General features: G+C 41.7%; 1 protein-coding gene across 1 annotated transcript in view; it reads left to right on the top strand.

Annotated features, from left to right (window-relative positions):
* LOC126188665 (centrosome-associated protein 350-like) overlaps positions 1 to 19,498 on the top strand; it is a 268,811-nt gene that overhangs the window by 214,979 nt on the left and 34,334 nt on the right. Inside the window, exons 16-17 of the mRNA XM_049930268.1 lie at positions 6,479 to 6,613; positions 6,835 to 7,159. Coding sequence (XP_049786225.1) covers positions 6,479 to 6,613; positions 6,835 to 7,159 — 460 coding nt within the window. The remainder of the gene's footprint in view (positions 1 to 6,478; positions 6,614 to 6,834; positions 7,160 to 19,498) is intronic.

Below are 19,498 nucleotides of genomic sequence, written 5' to 3'. Positions count from 1 at the left end.
GTGTTCATACAAATAGTAAAGTTTCTTTACCAAATGTTAAATAAGGTAAAAATTCTCACATATAGTTCCTTCTGGGGTGTTTACACTGTGAGCATTCTTGGTTGATGCTCCTATAATAGTCAGCCATCGTATGTACAGTCAATCTACATTGATACCGTGCCTCCATGACCTTCAAACCTTGGTGAAATTGCCTAGTTTGTTCATCAGTGATGGAAAAATGCAGTATTATATTCATTTTGCAACCAAGCACTTTAAAGCTCTCCAAGAGTTCCTGGACAATTTCGATTTAATTCTGTGCTCTTGTATAACCAAGGAAGTCTTTGACAGTGTTTTGAATGCCAAACATGCATTCTTTTCATGTTCTGTCGTTGTTCTAGAGCAACATTTATCATTAATCCTTTCAGGCCTGATTTCTTTTCTGGAAGAAGGAAAATTTTATGTGTGTGTGTTAATGTGATTTTTTTAGTGGTTTTAGATGCAAGATTTATATAAAAATATGTACCCTTTTTCAAAACACATTTTGTACACTGCCTTCATCTTATAACTATATTGTGAAAAGGAAAGTTGCCACTCACCATATAGCAGAGATGCTGAATCACAGATATGCACAACAAAAAGACTGTCACAAATAAATATTTGAGCTAGTAAGCCCTTTGTCAAAATTAGACGAAACGTACAACATGCCTGCGCACACGCGCAACTCACAAAACATGACTACAGTCTTGGGCAACTGAAGCCACACTGTGAGCAGCGGCACCAGTGCATTATGGGAGTGGCAACTGGGTGGGGGTGAGGAGGAGGCAGAGGGAAGGATAGTAGGTATGGGTGGCAAACAGTGAAGTGGTGCGGGGCAGCGGGGGGGGGGGGCGGCATGCAGGGATGAGGTGGAGAGAGGATAGGGCAGCTATGTGCAGTCACGTGGTTAGACGGAGGGCAGGGGAGAGGTGGAGAGGAGGGGTAGCAGAAAAGGAGACAAGTAAAAAGACTGGGTGCAATAGTGGAATGAGGGATATGTAGTGCTGGGACGGGAACAGGGAAGGGGCTGGATGGGTGAGGACAATGACTAACGAAGGTTGAGGCCAGCAAGGTTACAGGAACATAGGATATATTGCAGGAAAAGTTCCCGCCTGTGTAATTCAGAAAAGCTGGTGTTGATGGGAAGGATCCATATGGCACAGACTGTGAAGCAGTCATTGAAATTAAAGATGTCATGTTTGGCAGTGTGCCCAGCAACAGCGTGGTCCACTTGTTTCTTGGCCACAGTTTGTCGGTGGCAATTCATGTGGGCAGACAGATTGTTGGTTGTCATGCCCACATAAAATTAAGCACAGTGGTTGCAGCCTAGCGTGTAGATCACATGACTGGTTTCACAGTTGGCCCTACCTTTGATGGGATAGGTCATGTTTGTGACCGGACTGGAGCAGTTGGTGGTGGTGGGAGGATGTATGGGACAGGTCTTGCATCTAGGTCTATTACAGAGGTATGAGCCAGGAGGTAAGGGGTTGGGAGTAGGGATTGTGTAGGGATGGACAAGTGGAATCCCACTTGTGGCAGGAGTGGGAAGGATAGTGGGCAGGACATTTCTCATTTAAGGGCATGATGAGAGGTAGTCGAAACCCTGGTGGAGGATGTAATACAATTGCTCCTGTCCTGGGTGGTACTGAGTTACAAAGGTGGAGAGCTTTTTGAGGTGGCACCCTGCTTACTTCCTAATCCCGTCTTGGAGTAGCACTTTCCACCACCTCTACAGCAACCTCCGAACCTCTCCAACATTCCCTCATAGCTGACTAACCCTATGTCCCAGGCCTACTATACCCCACCCTCCAAAACTCACTCCCATCATCACACACAATCCAGAACTTAAGCATACCCTAAACACAGTCATGAACCTTTCCTCCAGAAGCCTTAGCCCAGCAAAAATATGAGTCCTTTCCAAAGGCCTCGCCTTTTGCCCCCTACCAAATTCAATCATGCTGGACTTGTTAAATACCTTCTCCCGGTCCCTACAGTGGAAAGACTTTTTCCCTACCAATCAGACTCAACCAAAGACCAATGTTGAACACTGCCTAACTCATTCCAATCCTCTATCCAACCATGAACCACCCCCACTGCCCTCATATCACCCCCTGTTAACTTTCCAGAATTTCTTAACTTCAAACCTTGCCTCACCATCGTTCCCCAAATCCCTCAACATGCAAATTGAGAGAACCGTTGTCCACAATCTAAAAACTTATCCTGACCTTATAATCTTGCCTGCAGACAAAGGCTCCACCACTGTTGTTTTGAACCACAAGGATAACCTGGCAGAAGGACTCTACCAGCTGTCAGATACATCCACACATCCACTTACAAACCTTGCCATAGTGACACCATTCCAGAAATTCAGCAGGATCTGCAGGCACTCTCAATTGCTTAGGCCCATTCCAGAACCTCTCCCCAGAGTCCATCTCTCTGCTCACTCCTACCACTCCTGCTTTCTACATGCTTCTTGAGTCCATAAACCCCACCACCCACGATGCCCTATTGTGGCTGGTTACTGTGCCCCCACTGAGAGAATCTCTACTCTCGTAGACCAACACCTTCAACCTATTACCTGAAACCTACCCTCCTATATAAAAGACACCAACCATTTCCTCCATCAACTCTCCACAGTTCCTGTCCGTTTACCAAACGGTGCCCTGCTCACCACTATTGATGCCACCTCCCTGTACACTAACATCCCTCATGCACATGTCCATACCGCTATTAAACACTACCTTTCCCAATGCCCCATGGGTTCCAAATCAACAACCTCCTTCCTAGTCATCATGACCAACTATATTCTCACCTGCAATTATTTATCCTTTGAAGGCTTTACTTACAAACAAATCCAGGGTACAGCCTTGGGCATCCACATGGCACCATTCTACGCCAACCTATTCATGAGGAATGTAGAGGAATCCTTCTTAAACACCCAGAATCCTAAGCCCTTCACCTGGTTCAGATTCATTGATGACATCGTTGCAATCTGGATCGATGGTGAGGACACCTTATCCACATTCCTCCAGAACCTCAACTACTTCTCCCCCACTTGTTTCACCTGGTCGTACTCAACCCAACAAGCCTCCTTCCTAGGCATTGAACTCCACCTCAAAGATGGCTACATCAGTATCTTCATCCATATCAAATCCACTACCCACCACAATACCTCCACTTCACAGCTGCCACCAGTTCCATACCAAGAAGTCCCTTCCTTACAGCCTAGCCAACTTTGGTCGTCGCATCTGCAGTGACAAGTGGTACCTCTCAAAATATACCAAAGGTCTCACTGAAGCCTTCACAGACCGTAATTAATCTCGAACCTTGTACAAAAACAAATCTCCCACGCTTATCTCCCACCACATCCCAAAGTCCCACTGTCCGGCTATGGAGGAGCATTCCCCTCGTATCTCAGTACCACCCAGGACTATTGAAGCAACTGAATTGCATCCTCCACCAGGGTTTCGATCACTTCTTATCATGCCCTGAAATGAGAAATGTCCTGCTCACTATCCTTCCCACCCCTCCCACAGTAGCATTCCACCATCCACTGAACCTACACAATATTTTAATCCATCCCTACACAAACTCGGCTCCCAACCCCTTACCTCATGGCTCATACCCATATAATAGACGTAGATGCATCTGCAGTAACAAGTGGTCCCTCTCAAAATATACATACATCCCCCCACCACCAACTACTCAGGTCCAGCCACAAGCATCGCCTATCCCATCAAAGGAAGGGCCACCTGTGAAACCAGTCATGTGATCTACAAGCTTAACTGCAACCACTGTGCTGCATTCCATGTGGGCATGACAACCAACAATCTATCTGTCCACATGAATGGCCACCCATAAACTGTCGCCAAGAAACAAGTGGACCACCCTGTTGTGAACACGTTGCCGAACAGGGCATCCTTCATTTCAGTGACTGCTTCACAGCCTGTGCCATATGGATCCTTCATACCAACACCAGCTTTTCTGAATTGCACAGGTGGCAACTTTCCCTGCAACATATCCTGCATTCCCGTAACCCTGCTGGCCTCGACCCCTTCGTTAGTCATTGTCCTCACCCGTCCAGCTCCTTCCCTATTCCGTGTGTGTGTGTGTGTGTGTGTGTGTGTGTGTGTGTGTGTGTGTGTGTGTGTGTGTGTGTGTGTGTGTGTGTGTGTGTGTGTGTGTTGTTTGTCGAAGGCCGTACTGGCCGAAAGCTTTATTTGTAGTCTTTTTGTTATGGCTGTCTGCGACTCAGCATCTCCGCTATATGGTGAGTAGCAACTTTCCTTTTTGTAATATTATCACATTCCATCCTGGATTTTCCGTATGTTGACTTCATTATAGTAATAAATAGTAAAATGATAATTCAATAATTATCATGCAAAATAATAAAAATAATATTCAATTATATATTGGAATATAGCGAACCAACACATCCATGTATTCTGCTGGTCACTAGCCGCTGCGCACTGCTACATTAACTCACTGATATTTTCAGTGGTCCACTGGGGAAAATTACTTCTATTGCAGCTAAGACACAGTAAAAGTTAGTGTACACAGTTGTAGCCAGAGAGTCTGAAAGGGAATCTGTGGACCATGAAACACACCGACCTTTCCCTTTTCATGTGACAGACAAGGAAATGCCAAAATGAGATATTTGAACAGTCTCCTTCAGTTGACAAAGACTTAACAAATAGCATCATGAGACCAAGTTTTATATGCAGAGGTGGAAATATCATTTTCTTTCCAGCAACGAGTGTCTGATGTAGAATGTTTGGATTACCAGGTTTCAGCGAGATCTTGTTGGCCAATTTGACTGCACCCAATGCTTCTCAAGAGCTCTGCTGCCCCTCATATACAAATAAAAATGATACTTAGTATGTCTGTGTTGCTGGCAAAGAAGGCATTTTAAGGTTAGCACAGATGATCCATCAGTGAAACAAATCAGTGACTCTCTTTATGTCTTCAAATTCTTCTCGCAAACAAACTGAATGACCTATTGGGACTGCAACAAATAAATTTTTATTGTGGAGGAGGGTACACTTCAAGCTCTGCTTTGAACTATTGATGAACAACTGCCATTCAGTTGTTATACAGGATGAAATTTGCAACTCTTCCATTAAACCATGTCCATTATGGCAATATAAAAATCCATCATCACTTTGAAGATATTGCAGAAACACAATTTTTCATGATCAGAAGTAGGGTACCTTATTTACTTTTTCAAGTACACTTTGTTAAGGGCCTTTTAATATAGGCTTGCCTGACAAATGTGCTGATTTTTGTCCTTTGATTCAGAATGGTAAAACTACAATGAATGTAACAAAACAAACAAAAAATTAATCAGAACATTCAATCACTTACAATGCAAACTACCAGATGCAATACAAGGAATGGTTTCAGTACATATATAAGCAAGAAGTAACAATTGTTAGCCTTGTGCATGAACAAGAACTTGAGCTCCAAGTCAGAATGTTCTTCATTATATCAGAGCAATGCAAATCATCTATCTCACTACAGAACCTCAAGCATAACTGAACTGATCTAGACAGTATGAACCTGTCACTGATCTACTACATCATCATTCACCCCTCCCCTCGCCAGTTGGAGAAGGTTTATGTCAGTCAGTAGGAGAGCGGTAGTGCTTGCTGTGCTCCAAGCTCGATCCCACAAAGATGGGTCACATTCACAGTAAGATGTAGAGAAAAAAAAACTTGATGTGGCAAAAGAAAACTAACTATAGTTTTGAAATCAGCACAATTATTTAAATCTAAAATGACTCAAAAGTCGAATACAACAAATATTGTGTTAAGAGTTGTTCCCCAGTGTTATTGTTTGACAGAAAAAGTTTAGCATAAAAGAAATATTTATTAACTTGAGCTAACTACAGAGTTTGTTTCTAAAGCATTTTTTAAATTATTGTACAGAACCACTATTCAGTCTGAAACTTTCTGGCAGATTATAACCTTGGCTGCACTGAGACTGAAACCCAGAACATTGCATTTTGCAGATGAGGCACAGTTTTAATCTGCCAGAATGTTTCAAAAGGCACGTGCACAGCATGAAAGATTCATTCTGGAAACAATTCTGAAGGCTGTAACTGTCTTTTCTTCCAAAAGTGCTAGTCCCTCAAGGTATGCAGGAGAGCTTAGTGAAGTACGGAAAGTGGAAGAGGGTTATTGGCGGTAGGGAAACTGTGATGACACGACATGAGTTGTGCCTGGATAGCTCAGTCAGTAAGAATATTGCCATTGAAAGGCTAAGTTCTGTGTTCGAGACTTAGTCTAGCATACAGGTTTAGCCTCCCAGAAAGTTTCAGAGTAGTGCTTATTCCAGTGATAGTGAAAGTTCCATTGTGCCTATTGCAGTGTTTAGTGAAAGTTTCATTCTGGAGACTATTTAATTTCGTTATTGGAGTTGCAGTAGAAGCAAAAAAATGATTTTCTATTTCTCATATCCTCAGGTGGAGGTAAGGGGCAAACAGACACTCAACAATGAGACCTTTCCTCCAGGCTGGTTTGATGAAGACTTGGATCTCAGCAACAGCTGGCGTGAAGCTGAGCAATTACGTTTGCAACAGCTTCACATTGAGCAAGAGGTGAGGCACAACATTATACTCTCATATTTGTTAATTGTGAATATCTTTGCACTGTGATCACATTGTTTTTATTTTGTATGTGACACTTCTGTTTTACTTCCTTATGAAAATATTAAGATTTTGTTGGTATGTAATAGAAGGTAAGTATTTCTCAATCTATCAAAAGAGCTCTTTTGTCAGATGAGTGTGCCATGATACAGGTGATATTATCTTGTCTTCAGATACGACGGTTGGAAGAACAGCAGCATCAGCAACAAGCACTGGTTCTGGTCCGTGAAATCCCAGACAAGCCTCCACCACCGTACACACCACGTGGTACCACACTGCTGTCATCTTCAGTGCTTTGTCCGCCACCAGCAATTGGTGCTTCAGCACCCCGTCACCGTCTTATAGAACTCGTGGCTGAGGCAACTCCACTGCTCATTTCCACTGGTACACTGCCCGTGCTGCCTCCGGAAGACTTTTGTACCGGCTACAATCCTTCCATCCGCAAGTTCATCTTTGACCTCAGTAGCAGTCTTGTCAATGAGGCTGTCAGTGTCCCGTGTGAGTAAATGCTGTAATTATTCTACACATCTTGTGTGATTTTATATAAAACATTCCACTTCCAGGTAGGTATGAGGTAAGATTGGAAAGTTTAAAGAATGGGCTTGTAATTGTACAATGGTGGTACTCACATGCTACTCTGACGCATCTCCTTCAAAATATCTCCTTCTGAATGAACACACTGACTCCAATGGTGTTCTACTTTTGGAAACATTTCTGGGAATTTTTTTCCTGAATGTGTTAAGGATGCTGTCCGTATTTGCGTGGATGTCTTCAAACGAGTCAAATCGCTTTTCTTTCAGTGAAAATTTCAGTTTAGTAAACAGGTAGAAGTCTGCAGGGACCAAATCAGGGGAATATGGCAGTCTTGGAAGCACATGAATTTTGAATTTGGTCAAAAATTCTACAATGGAGAAGGCACGATGAGCTGGAACATTGTCATGATGTAGCGCCCAACTCCTGTCTTTCCACAATGGAGGCCTTTTTTCTGCACCTTTTTGCGCAAACGGTCAAAGACACATTTGTAGTACCCCTGGTTAATTTTCTGTCCACCAGGGGTAAATTCATGATGCACAATACCGGTAGAATTGAAAAAAATCACAAACTTTGCCTTCACCTTCGGCTGCCTTTGCCATGCTTTTTTCGGTCATGGTAAACCTGGAGTCTTTCACTGCGATCACTGCACTTTGATTTCAGGATCATATCCATAAACCACAATTTGTCACCTGTAATTACCCTGTTTAACAAATCTGGGTCATTTTTAGTCCAATTAATAAGTTCTTGATACACTTCAAGTCGGTGTTGTCTTGGTCACTTGACAACACTTTTGGAATGAATTTTGTGGACATTCGACGCATTTTCAGATCTTCAGTGATAATTGACTGAACTGCACAGAAACTTAAGTTCATCAGCCATCTCCCTAATTGTAAGTCTGTGATCAGAGTGCACTAAGTCGCGAACTTTCACAACATTTGCATTCATTTGACGTGGAAGGATGGTCAGACTGTGGTTCATATTCAAATGATTCGTGACCATTTTGAGATCTGTTGAACCAGACAAAAACATTTGACTAGCTCATACAATTATCTCCAAAAGCTGTTTTTAATAGTTTGTAAGTCTCAGAAGCTGATTCCCTGGTTTTAAAACAAAATTTCACACAAAATCGTTGCTTCGTTTTTATATCCATTTTCACGCAGACAGAATCTGGCAACAAGCCCTAACAGACCTGCACTCAACCAGCTGCCACAATGAACTGAATAAAGGAAATGCAGTTTCCTGTCAGAGGGCGTTCAAGGACAAGGTAATGACTCAGTCCCCACCCTCCGTGTACCTGCCTGCCAAATCAGTAAGCAGTAGCGGATCCATTCTTAAAACTTTCCAATCACAACTCGTGTGTTGCTTCAAATGTTCTGTTATCTATAGGGTTGATATAATCTGCAATTAATCTAAATTATGATACAAATGCTACACATATCAGACTAGTCGTATCTGCATTTCATCATCCTCCTCCCTGTTCTTCTTCTTCTTCTTCTTCTTCTTCTTCAGTCAAAAAGTTACTTCGTTGAAGGGAGATCATTTAAAAATATACGGTAACTGGGAAGTGGTTTTGTATGGGAATTAATAATCTTCATATTGTCATGTAATAAATCGATTGTCGTTATTGTGCAGCCTAGACCACGTATCACCAGACTACTGTTGAATTTCTTGAGGAGAATGTTATGCTGTACGTGTCCTGTTGAACATTGTTAAAACCAGTCTCTATCCAACAGATTTTATGTTCTCATGTTGCAAATTGCTCTGATATATAGCACTTATACCATGTGATCAAAAGTATCTCGACACCCACAAAAACAAACATTTTTCATATTAGGTGCATTTTGCAGCAGAATGGGGCGCTTCGTGGAACTCACGGACCTTGAACGAGGTCAGGTGATTGGGCGTCAATTGTGTCATACGTCTGTATGTGAGATTTCCACATTCCTAAACATCCCTAGGACCACTGTTTCGGATGTGATAGTGGAGTGGAAACGTGAAAAGACATGTACAGCACAAAAGCGCACTGGCCGACCTCGTCTGTTGACTGACAGAGTCCGCCAACAGTTGAAGGGGGTTGTAATGCGTAATAGGCAGACATCTATCCGGACCATCACACAGGAATTCCAAACTGCATCAGCATCCACTGCAAGTACTACGACAGTTAGGCGGGAGGTGAGAAAACTTTGATTTCATTGTTGAGCAGTTGCTCATAAGCCACACATCACGCCGGTAAATGCCAAATGACACCTCACTTGGTGTAAGGAGTGTAAATATTGGACAATTGAAAAGTGGAAAATTGTTGGGTGGAGTGATGAATCACGGTACACAATGTGGCGATCCAAGGGCAGGGTGTGGGCAAGGCGAATGCCCGGTGAATATCATCTGCCAGCGTGTGTAGTGCCAACAGTGTGGTCATATTTTTCATGGAGGGAGCTTACACCCCTTGTTGTTTTGCGTGGCACTATCACAGCACAGGCCTACGTAGATGCTTTAAGCACCTTCTTGCTTCCCAATATTGAAAAGCAATTCTGGGATGGCAAATGCACCTTTCAACATGATCGAGCATGTGTTCATAAGGCACAGCCTGTGGCGGAGTGGTTGCATGACAATCACATCCCTGTAATGGACTGGCCTGCACAGAGTCCTGATTTGAATCTTATAGAACACCTTTGGGATGTTTTGAAATGCTGACTTCATGCCAGGCCTCACCAACCGAGATTGATACCTCTTCTCAGTGCAGCACTCGATGAAGAATGGGCTGCCATTCCCCAAGAAACCTTTCGGCACCTCATTGAACATAAGCCTGCGAGAGTGGAAGCTGTTGTCAAGGCTAAAGGTGGGCCAACGCCGTATTGAATTGCAGCATTACCGATGAAGGGCACCATGAATTTGTAAGTCATTTTCAGCCAGGTGTCTGAATACTTTTGATCACATAGTGTATGTGCAGTTTCGATCATATTCCTGTGATATCTATAACAGGAACTATCATATTTTTTCTGTTTATAGGGAAGCACAAAATGAGAGTTCAAATGCATCTGCTCTACAGATTCCCAAGTTTTATTCTGCTTCATAGCCAGTTAGTCTAATAATCAGAAAAAAATTGAAGCTCTGCATTAATAAGAACTTAGGACTTGCATTAGGTGAGGGCTGGATTCAGATCTCTTTCCAACTTTAGAGGTCATTTCTACAGGATGGTGCAGAGAAGCAGAAACTTTTGTGAAGTTTATGTTTGTATTTTGCCGACATGGTGACAGTGTGACAGCTGCACAAAAAGTATTTTAACACCACTACAAGGTCCTGCCCTCGGGTCAGATTCCTTCTTTACACAATCAAAAGGGTTTGTAACTCAGAAGAGACCAGTTAGGGTTTGAAGAGGGAAAAAAAGCCTGATGGGCATGTATTATATGTATGTACCTCAAAAAATGTTGATGCTGTGCAAGGTGCAGTGGTAAGGAATCCTCATTGTTCAGTGCGAAAAGTTGCCTCGTCATTGGGGCCTGGATGTTAGAAGATGCAAAGAACACTCCATAGCTTTCAATTTGATCATTACAAGCTTCAGATTGTCCATAAACAGAAACCTAATGATTGTGTATTGCATTTATAATTTTGTGGATACCTGTTGGCTAAAATGAGCGAGGAAGCCAACTTCATTGCAAACTTTTGGATGTCAGATGAAGCCCATTTCCACCTTAGTGGATTCATTATTAAGGAGAACATATGTTACTGAGCACAAACAAATCCTGCTGTGCTTCACCAGTGACAATTAACAGTGCCAAAGTTACTGTATGGTGTGCAGTGCTGTGTCATGGCATGATAGGCTCTTCTGAAGATGGAGGAGGCTCCACTCTCGGTGTGACACCTCACCATTATGTCAACATGATACAGACTTTTTGTCTCAAGGTTCCACTCGCTTCCAAATCTTGATATTCATCACACCTGATTTCACCAGGATGGAGTCATCTCACACATTGCCTAACTATCAATAGCTGCAGCTTTTGGAGATCACATAATTTCAAGCAATGCTGACATCGCTTGGCCACCATGATCTCCAGATCTCTCTGTCTGTGAGTACTTTTTATGGAGACATATGAAGATCATTGTGTACTGTACTAGACCAACAAACCTTACTCATATCAAGATTCAGGTTAGAGAAAATGCTGCCAACTTGTTGGAAAACACGTTACGCTGCACTGTGCAAAGTCTGCAGCATCGACTTACTGATTATGTTGAGATGAGCAATACTTAAAGGACATAATTTTTTAAAAAGTGATGCCTGACAATTTCCTCTGCGTGTTTCAGCATAAAATAAAGGTTATCAGTTTCCTTGGTTTTTTTTCTAATAATTTCAGATTCTTTCATTTCTCTGTCCTCTCAATAATGGACTGCAACTGATAACTTTACAAACCATATTAAAACTACACTATTTCCACTCTGAGAATTATATTGTAACTGGCAAAGAAGTTCCTATTTGTGCATAATACCGAATGATTTAAAAAGAAAGAACAGACTTCAGATGTTTATTACAAGCAACATGGCAACTAAATCACAAGACAAATCATTTTGTGTGTTGGAATTTGCACGAAGTCAATCCATTGTTCAAGTGCAACAAGCATTCTGCCAGCAATTCAGCAAGAAGTCATCTCTGCACAAGTATATTTATGAAGGGCATACAAAATTATTGGAAGTTGATTACACATGCAAAGGGAAGAGCACTGGTTGGCCATGCACACCTGATGAAAATGTCTGGTGTATCCAAGAGGCGTTCACACAGACCACTCGGAAGGCCACAGGATGGGCAGACCAGGAACTTCAGTTTCCTCAAACAATTGTATGGTGTGTTCTGAAATGACATCTGCGTATGAAGTCATATAAGTTGCAGTTACTGCAGCAATTGCGCCACAGCAACTGTAACAGAAAGTATAAATCTTACATTCCAGTTCTCCAGGATATGGCAGAGGACACTTTTTCTGAACTTTTCATCTTTTCAGACAAATTGGTTTCATCTACTGGGTAAAGTAAACAGCCACTATTTTAAAATTTGGGATCACAAAATCCTGGCTTCACTGACAAACATGAAAGAGACTCACCGAAACTGAATGTGTTCTTTGCCATTTCTCTTCACAAAGTTTATGGACCTTTCTTTTCTTGGAGCAAACTGTGACCGGAATGTCATACCTGGACATGCTGCAAAATTCGTTGTGTCCTCAATGTCACAAAAGTTCCATTCCTCAGTTTCACCTCGAGATGTGGCGTTGTCTTAACAGCACTATCCCTCAACATTGAATACGAAGAGGTGGGCAACAAAACTTATTCATTGCTTTTGTCCTCCCAGGTCACCAGACCTCAAACCTTCGGTTTTTTCTGTGGGGATGTGTAAAAGACTGAGTATTTGTCCCACCTGTGGCAGCTACTCCTCAAAAGTTGAGAAATCAGATTGTTGAAGCTGTCAGTTCAGTATATTCATGTCATCAAATTGATTCATGTGCAGAATAAAATGGACTACCGTTTCAATGTTTCTTGAGCAATGCATGGTGCTCATGCTGAGTGTATGGTATAGAGAGTGTGTGTGTGTGTGTGTGTGTGTGTGTGTGTGTGAGAGAGAGAGAGAGAGAGAGAGAGAGAGAGAGAGAGAACATAAAACTTTGACCCCATGGTGAAACAAGAATTGGTCTTAAAAAGTGTTTTGTAAGCCATTTCTTGTGTGCATATATTACATTTCCTTAAGATTCTTCCAATGAATCTCAACAAGATATCTGTGGCATGTGCAATATGTTTCTGTCTTTCACACTTTGTCAGTAATAAACAGTTAAAATCTGTTCTGTATTTGAATCACCCTGTATTTTGTTAAGTTTGTTTGTCACACTGATAGACAGTGAGTGACAGCAAGAATAGACAGAATCTGTACTTCCACTGTTATTTATCTACATTCAAATTGCCATCTTGCGTTGGTTGGCAGATGATACGTCTCGTTTCTCCACTGTGTTTCATTTTTAGACGATGTGCAGGGAGTAAAACTGATGGTAAGCCTCCATATGAGCTCTTAATTCTTCTGATTTCTGAATCGTATAGAGATGTAAGTAATATGTTGCCCAATTATTCTTGTAATTTACACTCTCTTAATTTCTATTGTAAACGTCTCCTAGATGCACACTGCTTCTGGTAGTGTTTGCTCCTGTGGTAGGATGAGAATCTCCAGGACACTCACATACTTACTAAATGACCCCATGGTGAAAAAAGAATTGGTTTTAAGAACTGTTTTGTAGGCCATTTCTTGTGTGCATATATTACATTCCTTAAGATTCTTCCAATGAATCTCGGCAAGATATCTGAGGGTTTTTACAGTGATTATCACTAATGACATAATTAAGCAGTAATGGTTCATACTAACTATTTATGGGCAGCACAATACTACATCCGTTTACATTCAGATCTTCCTGTGTTTCATCCCAATCTTCATGCATTGCAACCACCCTATTGACAACAGCATCATCCACGGACAACCTCATGGACCATCTTGCCCTATCACACTTGATTGGAAATACTCCTGAAATTACCTTTACATCTGATGATTGTGTTCTATATCTACATACATATTCTGCAAGCCGCTGTATGATGATTGATGGATGGTACCATGTACCACTGTTAGTCATTTTCTTTCCGATTCCAGTCAGTAATGGAACAAGGGAAAAATGATATCTATATGGCTCTGTACGAGCTCTAATTTCCTTTACCTTGTTTTTGTGGTCCTGGCATGAAATATACATTGGCTGTAATAGAATCTTTCTGTAGTCAGCTGCAAATGCCTGTTCTCTAAATTTTCTCAGTGGTGTTTCACTAAAATAACATCTCTTGCCCTCCACGAATTACCATTTGTATTCACAAAGCAACTCCAGAACACTCACATGATCAAACCTTCCAGTACCGAATCTAGCAGTACACATGTGAATTGTTTCGACGTCTTCCTTTAATCCAACCTGAATGGGGATTTCAAATGCTCAAGCAGTTCTCAAGAGTGGATTGCACAAGTGCTCTACATGCAGTCTCCTTTGTAGATGAGCTACACTTTTCTAAAACTCTCCCAGTAAACCAGAGTTGATCATTTGCCTTCCCTTCTACCGTCCTTAATTGCTCATTCCATTTCATATCACTTTGCAACAATAAGCCTACATATACAGGGTGTTACAAAAAGGTACGGCCAAACTTTCAGGAAACATTCCTCACACACAAATAAAGAAAAGATGTTATGTGGACAGGTGTCTGGAAACTCTTTAATTTCCATGTTAGAGCTCATTGTATAGAGAGTGCTACGGGAGAACCAGTTGTTTCCGTACCATGTACAGCGTGTGCAGGCACTATCAGCAGCTGATTAGCCTCCACGGGTACACTTCTGCGAATGGTTCATCCAACAATGTGTCAATCCTCATTTCAGTGCAAATGTTCTCTTTACGGATGAGGCTTCATTCCAACGTGATCAAATTGTAAATTTTCACAATCAACATGTGTGGGCTGACGATAATCCGCACGCAATTGTACAATCACGTCATCAACACAGATTTTCTGTGAACGTTTGGGCTGGCATTGTTGGTGATGTCTTGATTGGGCCCCATGTTCTTCCACCTACGCTCAATGGAGCACGTTATCATGATTTCATACGGGATACTCTACCTGTGCTGCTAGAACATGTGCCTTTACAAGTACGACACAACATGTGGTTCATGCACGATGGAGCTCCTGCACATTTCAGTCGAAGTGTTCATACGCTTCTCAACAACAGATTCGGTGACCGATGGATTGGTAGAGGCGGACCAATTCCATGGCCTCCACGCTCTCCTGAACTCAACCCTATTGACTTTCATTTATGGTGGCATTTGAAAGCTCTTGTCTACACAACCCCGGTACCAAATGTAGAGACTCTTCGTGCTCGTATTGTGGACGGCTGTGATACAATACGCCATTCTCCAGGGCTGCATCAGCGCATCAGGGATTCCATGCGATGGAGCGTGGATACATTTATCCTCGCTAACGGAGGACATTTTGAACATTTCCTGTAACAAAGTGTTTGAAGTCACGCTGGTACGTTCTGTTGCTGTGTGTTTCCATTCCATGTTTAATGTGATTTGAAGAGAAGTAATAAAATGAACTCTAACATGGAAAGTAAGCATTTCCGGACACATGTCCACATAACATATTTTCTTTCTTTGTGTGTGAGGAATGTTTCCTGAAAGTTTGGCCGTTCCTTTTTGTAACACCCTGTATAATCAATGACTGTGTCAGGCAGCACACCACTAGTACTGTATTCAAACATTACAGGATTATTTTTTCTACTCCGCTGTAGAACTTGTTGTTGTTGTTGTGGTCTTCAGTCCTGAGACTGGTTTGATGCAGCTCTCCATGCTACTCTATCCTGTGCAAGCTTCTTCATCTCCCAGTACCTACTGCAACCTACATCCTTCTGAATCTGCTTAGTGTATTCATCTCTTGGTCTCCCCCTACGATTTTTACCCTCCACGCTGCCCTCCAATACTAAATTGGTGATCCCTTGATGCCTCAGAACATGTCCTACCAACCGATCTCTTCTTCTGGTCAAGTTGTGCCACAAACTATTCCCCAATCCTATTCAATACTTCCTCATTAGTTATGTGATCTACCCATCCAATCTTCAGCATTCTTCTGTAGCACCACATTTCAAAAGCTTCTATTCTCTTCTTGTCCAAACTATTTACCGTCCATGTTTCACTTCCATACATGGCTACACTCCATACAAATACTTTCAGAAATGACTTCCTGACACTTAAATCTAAACTCGATGTTAACAAATTTCTCTTCTTCAGAAACGCTTTCCTTGCCATTGCCAGTCTTCATTTTATATCCTCTCTACTTCGACCATCATCAGTTATTTTGCTTCCCAAATAGCAAAACTCCTTTACTACTTTAAGTGTCTCATTTCCTAATCTAATTCCCTCAGCATCACCCGACTTAATTCGACTACATTCCATTATCCTCGTTTTGCTTTTGTTGATGTTCATCTTATATCCTCCTTTCAAGACACTGTCCATTCCGTTCAACTGCTCTTCCAGGTCCTTTGCTGTCTCTGACAGAATTACAATGTCATCGGCAAACCTCAAGGTTTTTATTTGTTCTCCATGGATTTTAATACCTACTCCGAATTTTTCTTTTGTTTCCTTTACTGCTTGCTCAATATACAGATTGAATAACATCGGGGAGAGGCTACAACCCTGTATTACTCCCTTCTTAACCACTGCTTCCCTTTCATGTCCCTCAACTCTTATAACTGCCATCTGATTTCTGTACAAATTGTAAATAGCCTTTCGCTCCCTGTATTTTACCCCTGCCACCTTTAGAATTTGAAAGAGAGTATTCCAGTCAACATTGTCAAAAGCTTTCTCTAAGTCTACAGATGCCAGAAATGTAGGTTTGCCTTTCCTTAATCTTTCTTCTAAGATAAGTCGTAAGGTCAGTATTGCCTCACGTGTTCCAGTATTTCTACAGAATCCAAACTCATCTTCCCCGAGGTCGGCTTCTACTAGTTTTTCCATTCGTCTGTAAAGAATTCGTGTTAGTATTTTGCAGCTGTGGCTTATTAAACTGATTTTTCGGTACTTTTCACATCTGTCAACACCTGCTTTCTTTGGGATTGGAATTTTTATATTCTTCTTGAAGTCTGGGGGTATTTCGCCTGTTTCATACATCTTGCTCACCAGATGGTTGAGTTTTGTCAGGACTGGCTCTCCCAAGGCCGTCAGTATTTCCAATGGAATGTTGTCTACTCCGGGGGCCTTGTTTCGACTCAGGTCTTTCAGTGCTCTGTCAAACTCTTCACGCAGTATCGTATCTCCCATTTCATCTTCATCTACATCCTCTTCCATTTCCATAATATTGTCCTCAAGTACATCGCCCTTGTATAGACCCTCTATATACTCCTTCCACCTTTCTGCTTTCCCTTCTTTGCTTAGAACTGGGTTTCCATCTGAGCTCTTGATATTCATACAAGTGGTTCTCTTATCTCCAAAGGTCTCTTTAATTTTCCTGTAGACAGTATCTATCTTACCCCTAGTGAAATAAGCCTCTACATCCTTACATTTGTCCTCTAGCCATCCCTGCTTAGCCATTTTGCACTTCCTGTCGATCTCATTTTTGAGACGTTTGTATTCCTTTTTGCCTGCTTCATTAACTGCATTTTTATATTTTCTCCTTTCATCAATTAAATTCAATATTTCTTCTGTTACCCAAGGATTTCTAAGAGCCCTGGTCTTTTTACCTACGTGATCCTCTGCTGCCTTCACTACTTCATCCCTCAAAGCTACCCATTCTTCTTCTACTGTATTTCTTTCCCCCATTCCTGTCAATTGTTCCCTTATGCTCTCCCTGAAACTCTGTACAACCTCTGGTTCTTTCAGTTTATCCAGGTCCCATCTCCTTAAATTCCCACCTTTTTGCAGTTTCTTCAGTTTTAATCTACAGGTCATAACCAATAGATTGTGGTCAGAGTCCACATCTGCCCCTGGAAATGTCTTACAATTTAAAACCTGGTTCCTAAATCTCTGTCTTACCATTATATAATCTATCTGATACCTTTTAGTATCTCCAGGGTTCTTCCATCAGGGTGTATACGACCCGGGACAACCGGGAAATCCGGGAAAAACCCGGGAATTTTTTCATCCGGGAGAAAACCGGGAAAAACCCGGGAATTTTTCGGAATTCCGGGAATTTTTCATTGTTTTAGCTTTCAGTTAATTTTTTGCAATTTTGACTGCAGAATTGATTCTCTAGCAAAGAATGTTATTGTATCCTGCTACTGGAACTGCAGCAATAAAATATAAACGAGAGGGAAAAAAAACAATGAGCAATTTACAAAAACAAAACACCGTGCACGCACAAGCGTCTGCAAATAGCAAAAATATTTCAACGGTCGTAGGGCGCAGACTGTAATTCTTCGTAACAATAAACTGCTTGCTATGAGCATGACGTCACAACTGTTCACTTTAGGTTCGTTTGACCAATTGCCAGCCGTCTGTTGCGCAAGCGCATTTGACTCGCGTATCGGTAAGCAGCCAACGAGAAAAATTTTTCTCCCGCGCCCTAGCTGCCAGATTCACGCTTGCACAGAGTTGTCTGGGTTGTAGTGGGGAGGGGGTTTATCTCCACGTGACCCGTGTTTACGTTAAGTGATTTCGCTGCTTCTCTTCGTGTACAGCTCCCACGTCATGTGAAAACAAACGGATTTCTGTGGCCGGGAGCTATCAAGTGAATTAAAATACATTCACATAATTACGGAGGGCAAAAATATATTATTAATTTGTTTTCTGATTTTATTTTATTTCTAAGTTAGTAGCAGTCAAGCATTAATCGCCTTGCAGAACAGTGAAATCATTTTTGCAAGTTTGCTAAAGAAATTTGGTTTTATTAATCTTTCCGCTGAGGCAATCATTTTATTTGAAACGAAGTGTTTCATTCTACAGTATTGCCTAGTTCCAACTGTTGGCTGAATTTCAAGTGCACGTTATCATCTTCTGCCATATATGGCATTATGCCGTAATAAAGAACCTAAAATGAGATCGCAGAGTACTGGTACTCCAAGAAAATTTACATCCCAAAAACCACACTGAAAAGCTTAATATCAGATGGGACCTACTTCATTGTGAACTGGAAAAAGCCAATTTGCACTTCAAGCCGAATTATGCATTTTAGTGTGGTTTACGAAATTCCGATGCTCTTTGGAGTATCCTCTGATGCTCTGTTTCTTTTATGGTGTAATGTAAGCTCTGTTAGTGCTTTATACACACGAACATGCGGGCTTCCTACACCACTACAGTTGCACACGCACAATAATGCCTGTTTCCTGGCGTTCTCTGGCAACTGGTAAATCGAACCTATTTCTAACAGTCTCCGGATAGTATTGCGGACGGTGGTTAGAAAAGTGTTACTTTCAAAGAAAATTTCTTTTTACGCAACATGAATTTTGTTACGTGTGAGAAAGTGGGATGGATATCTAAATCACAGAGCGTTCGAAACTGAACTTGAACAAGAATTTCGAGCCGAAACATTTACGTCAGAATTTTAAATTTACTGGCACATTTGTGTGATGCATCTTAACGTATAACACGCGCAACAACAACAAAAATCAATATTACATGTGAAAGCTTAGCTTCTGTTGTGGCGTGTTAATCGTAGAGACCAATATTATATGTGAAAGCTTAGCTTTTCTTGTAGATATACGGTACTGTGTACATTAATGTAAACCGTTAACTTTTCCTCTTGCGTGTTCGCGCTATGTAACCAGTG

The sequence above is a fragment of the Schistocerca cancellata genome, chromosome 5 (genome assembly GCF_023864275.1).
Source record: "Schistocerca cancellata isolate TAMUIC-IGC-003103 chromosome 5, iqSchCanc2.1, whole genome shotgun sequence".
Lineage (NCBI taxonomy): Eukaryota > Metazoa > Arthropoda > Insecta > Orthoptera > Acrididae > Schistocerca > Schistocerca cancellata.
Note: the sequence above shows the minus strand (reverse complement) of the source record. Positions and strands in the feature narration are given on the sequence as shown.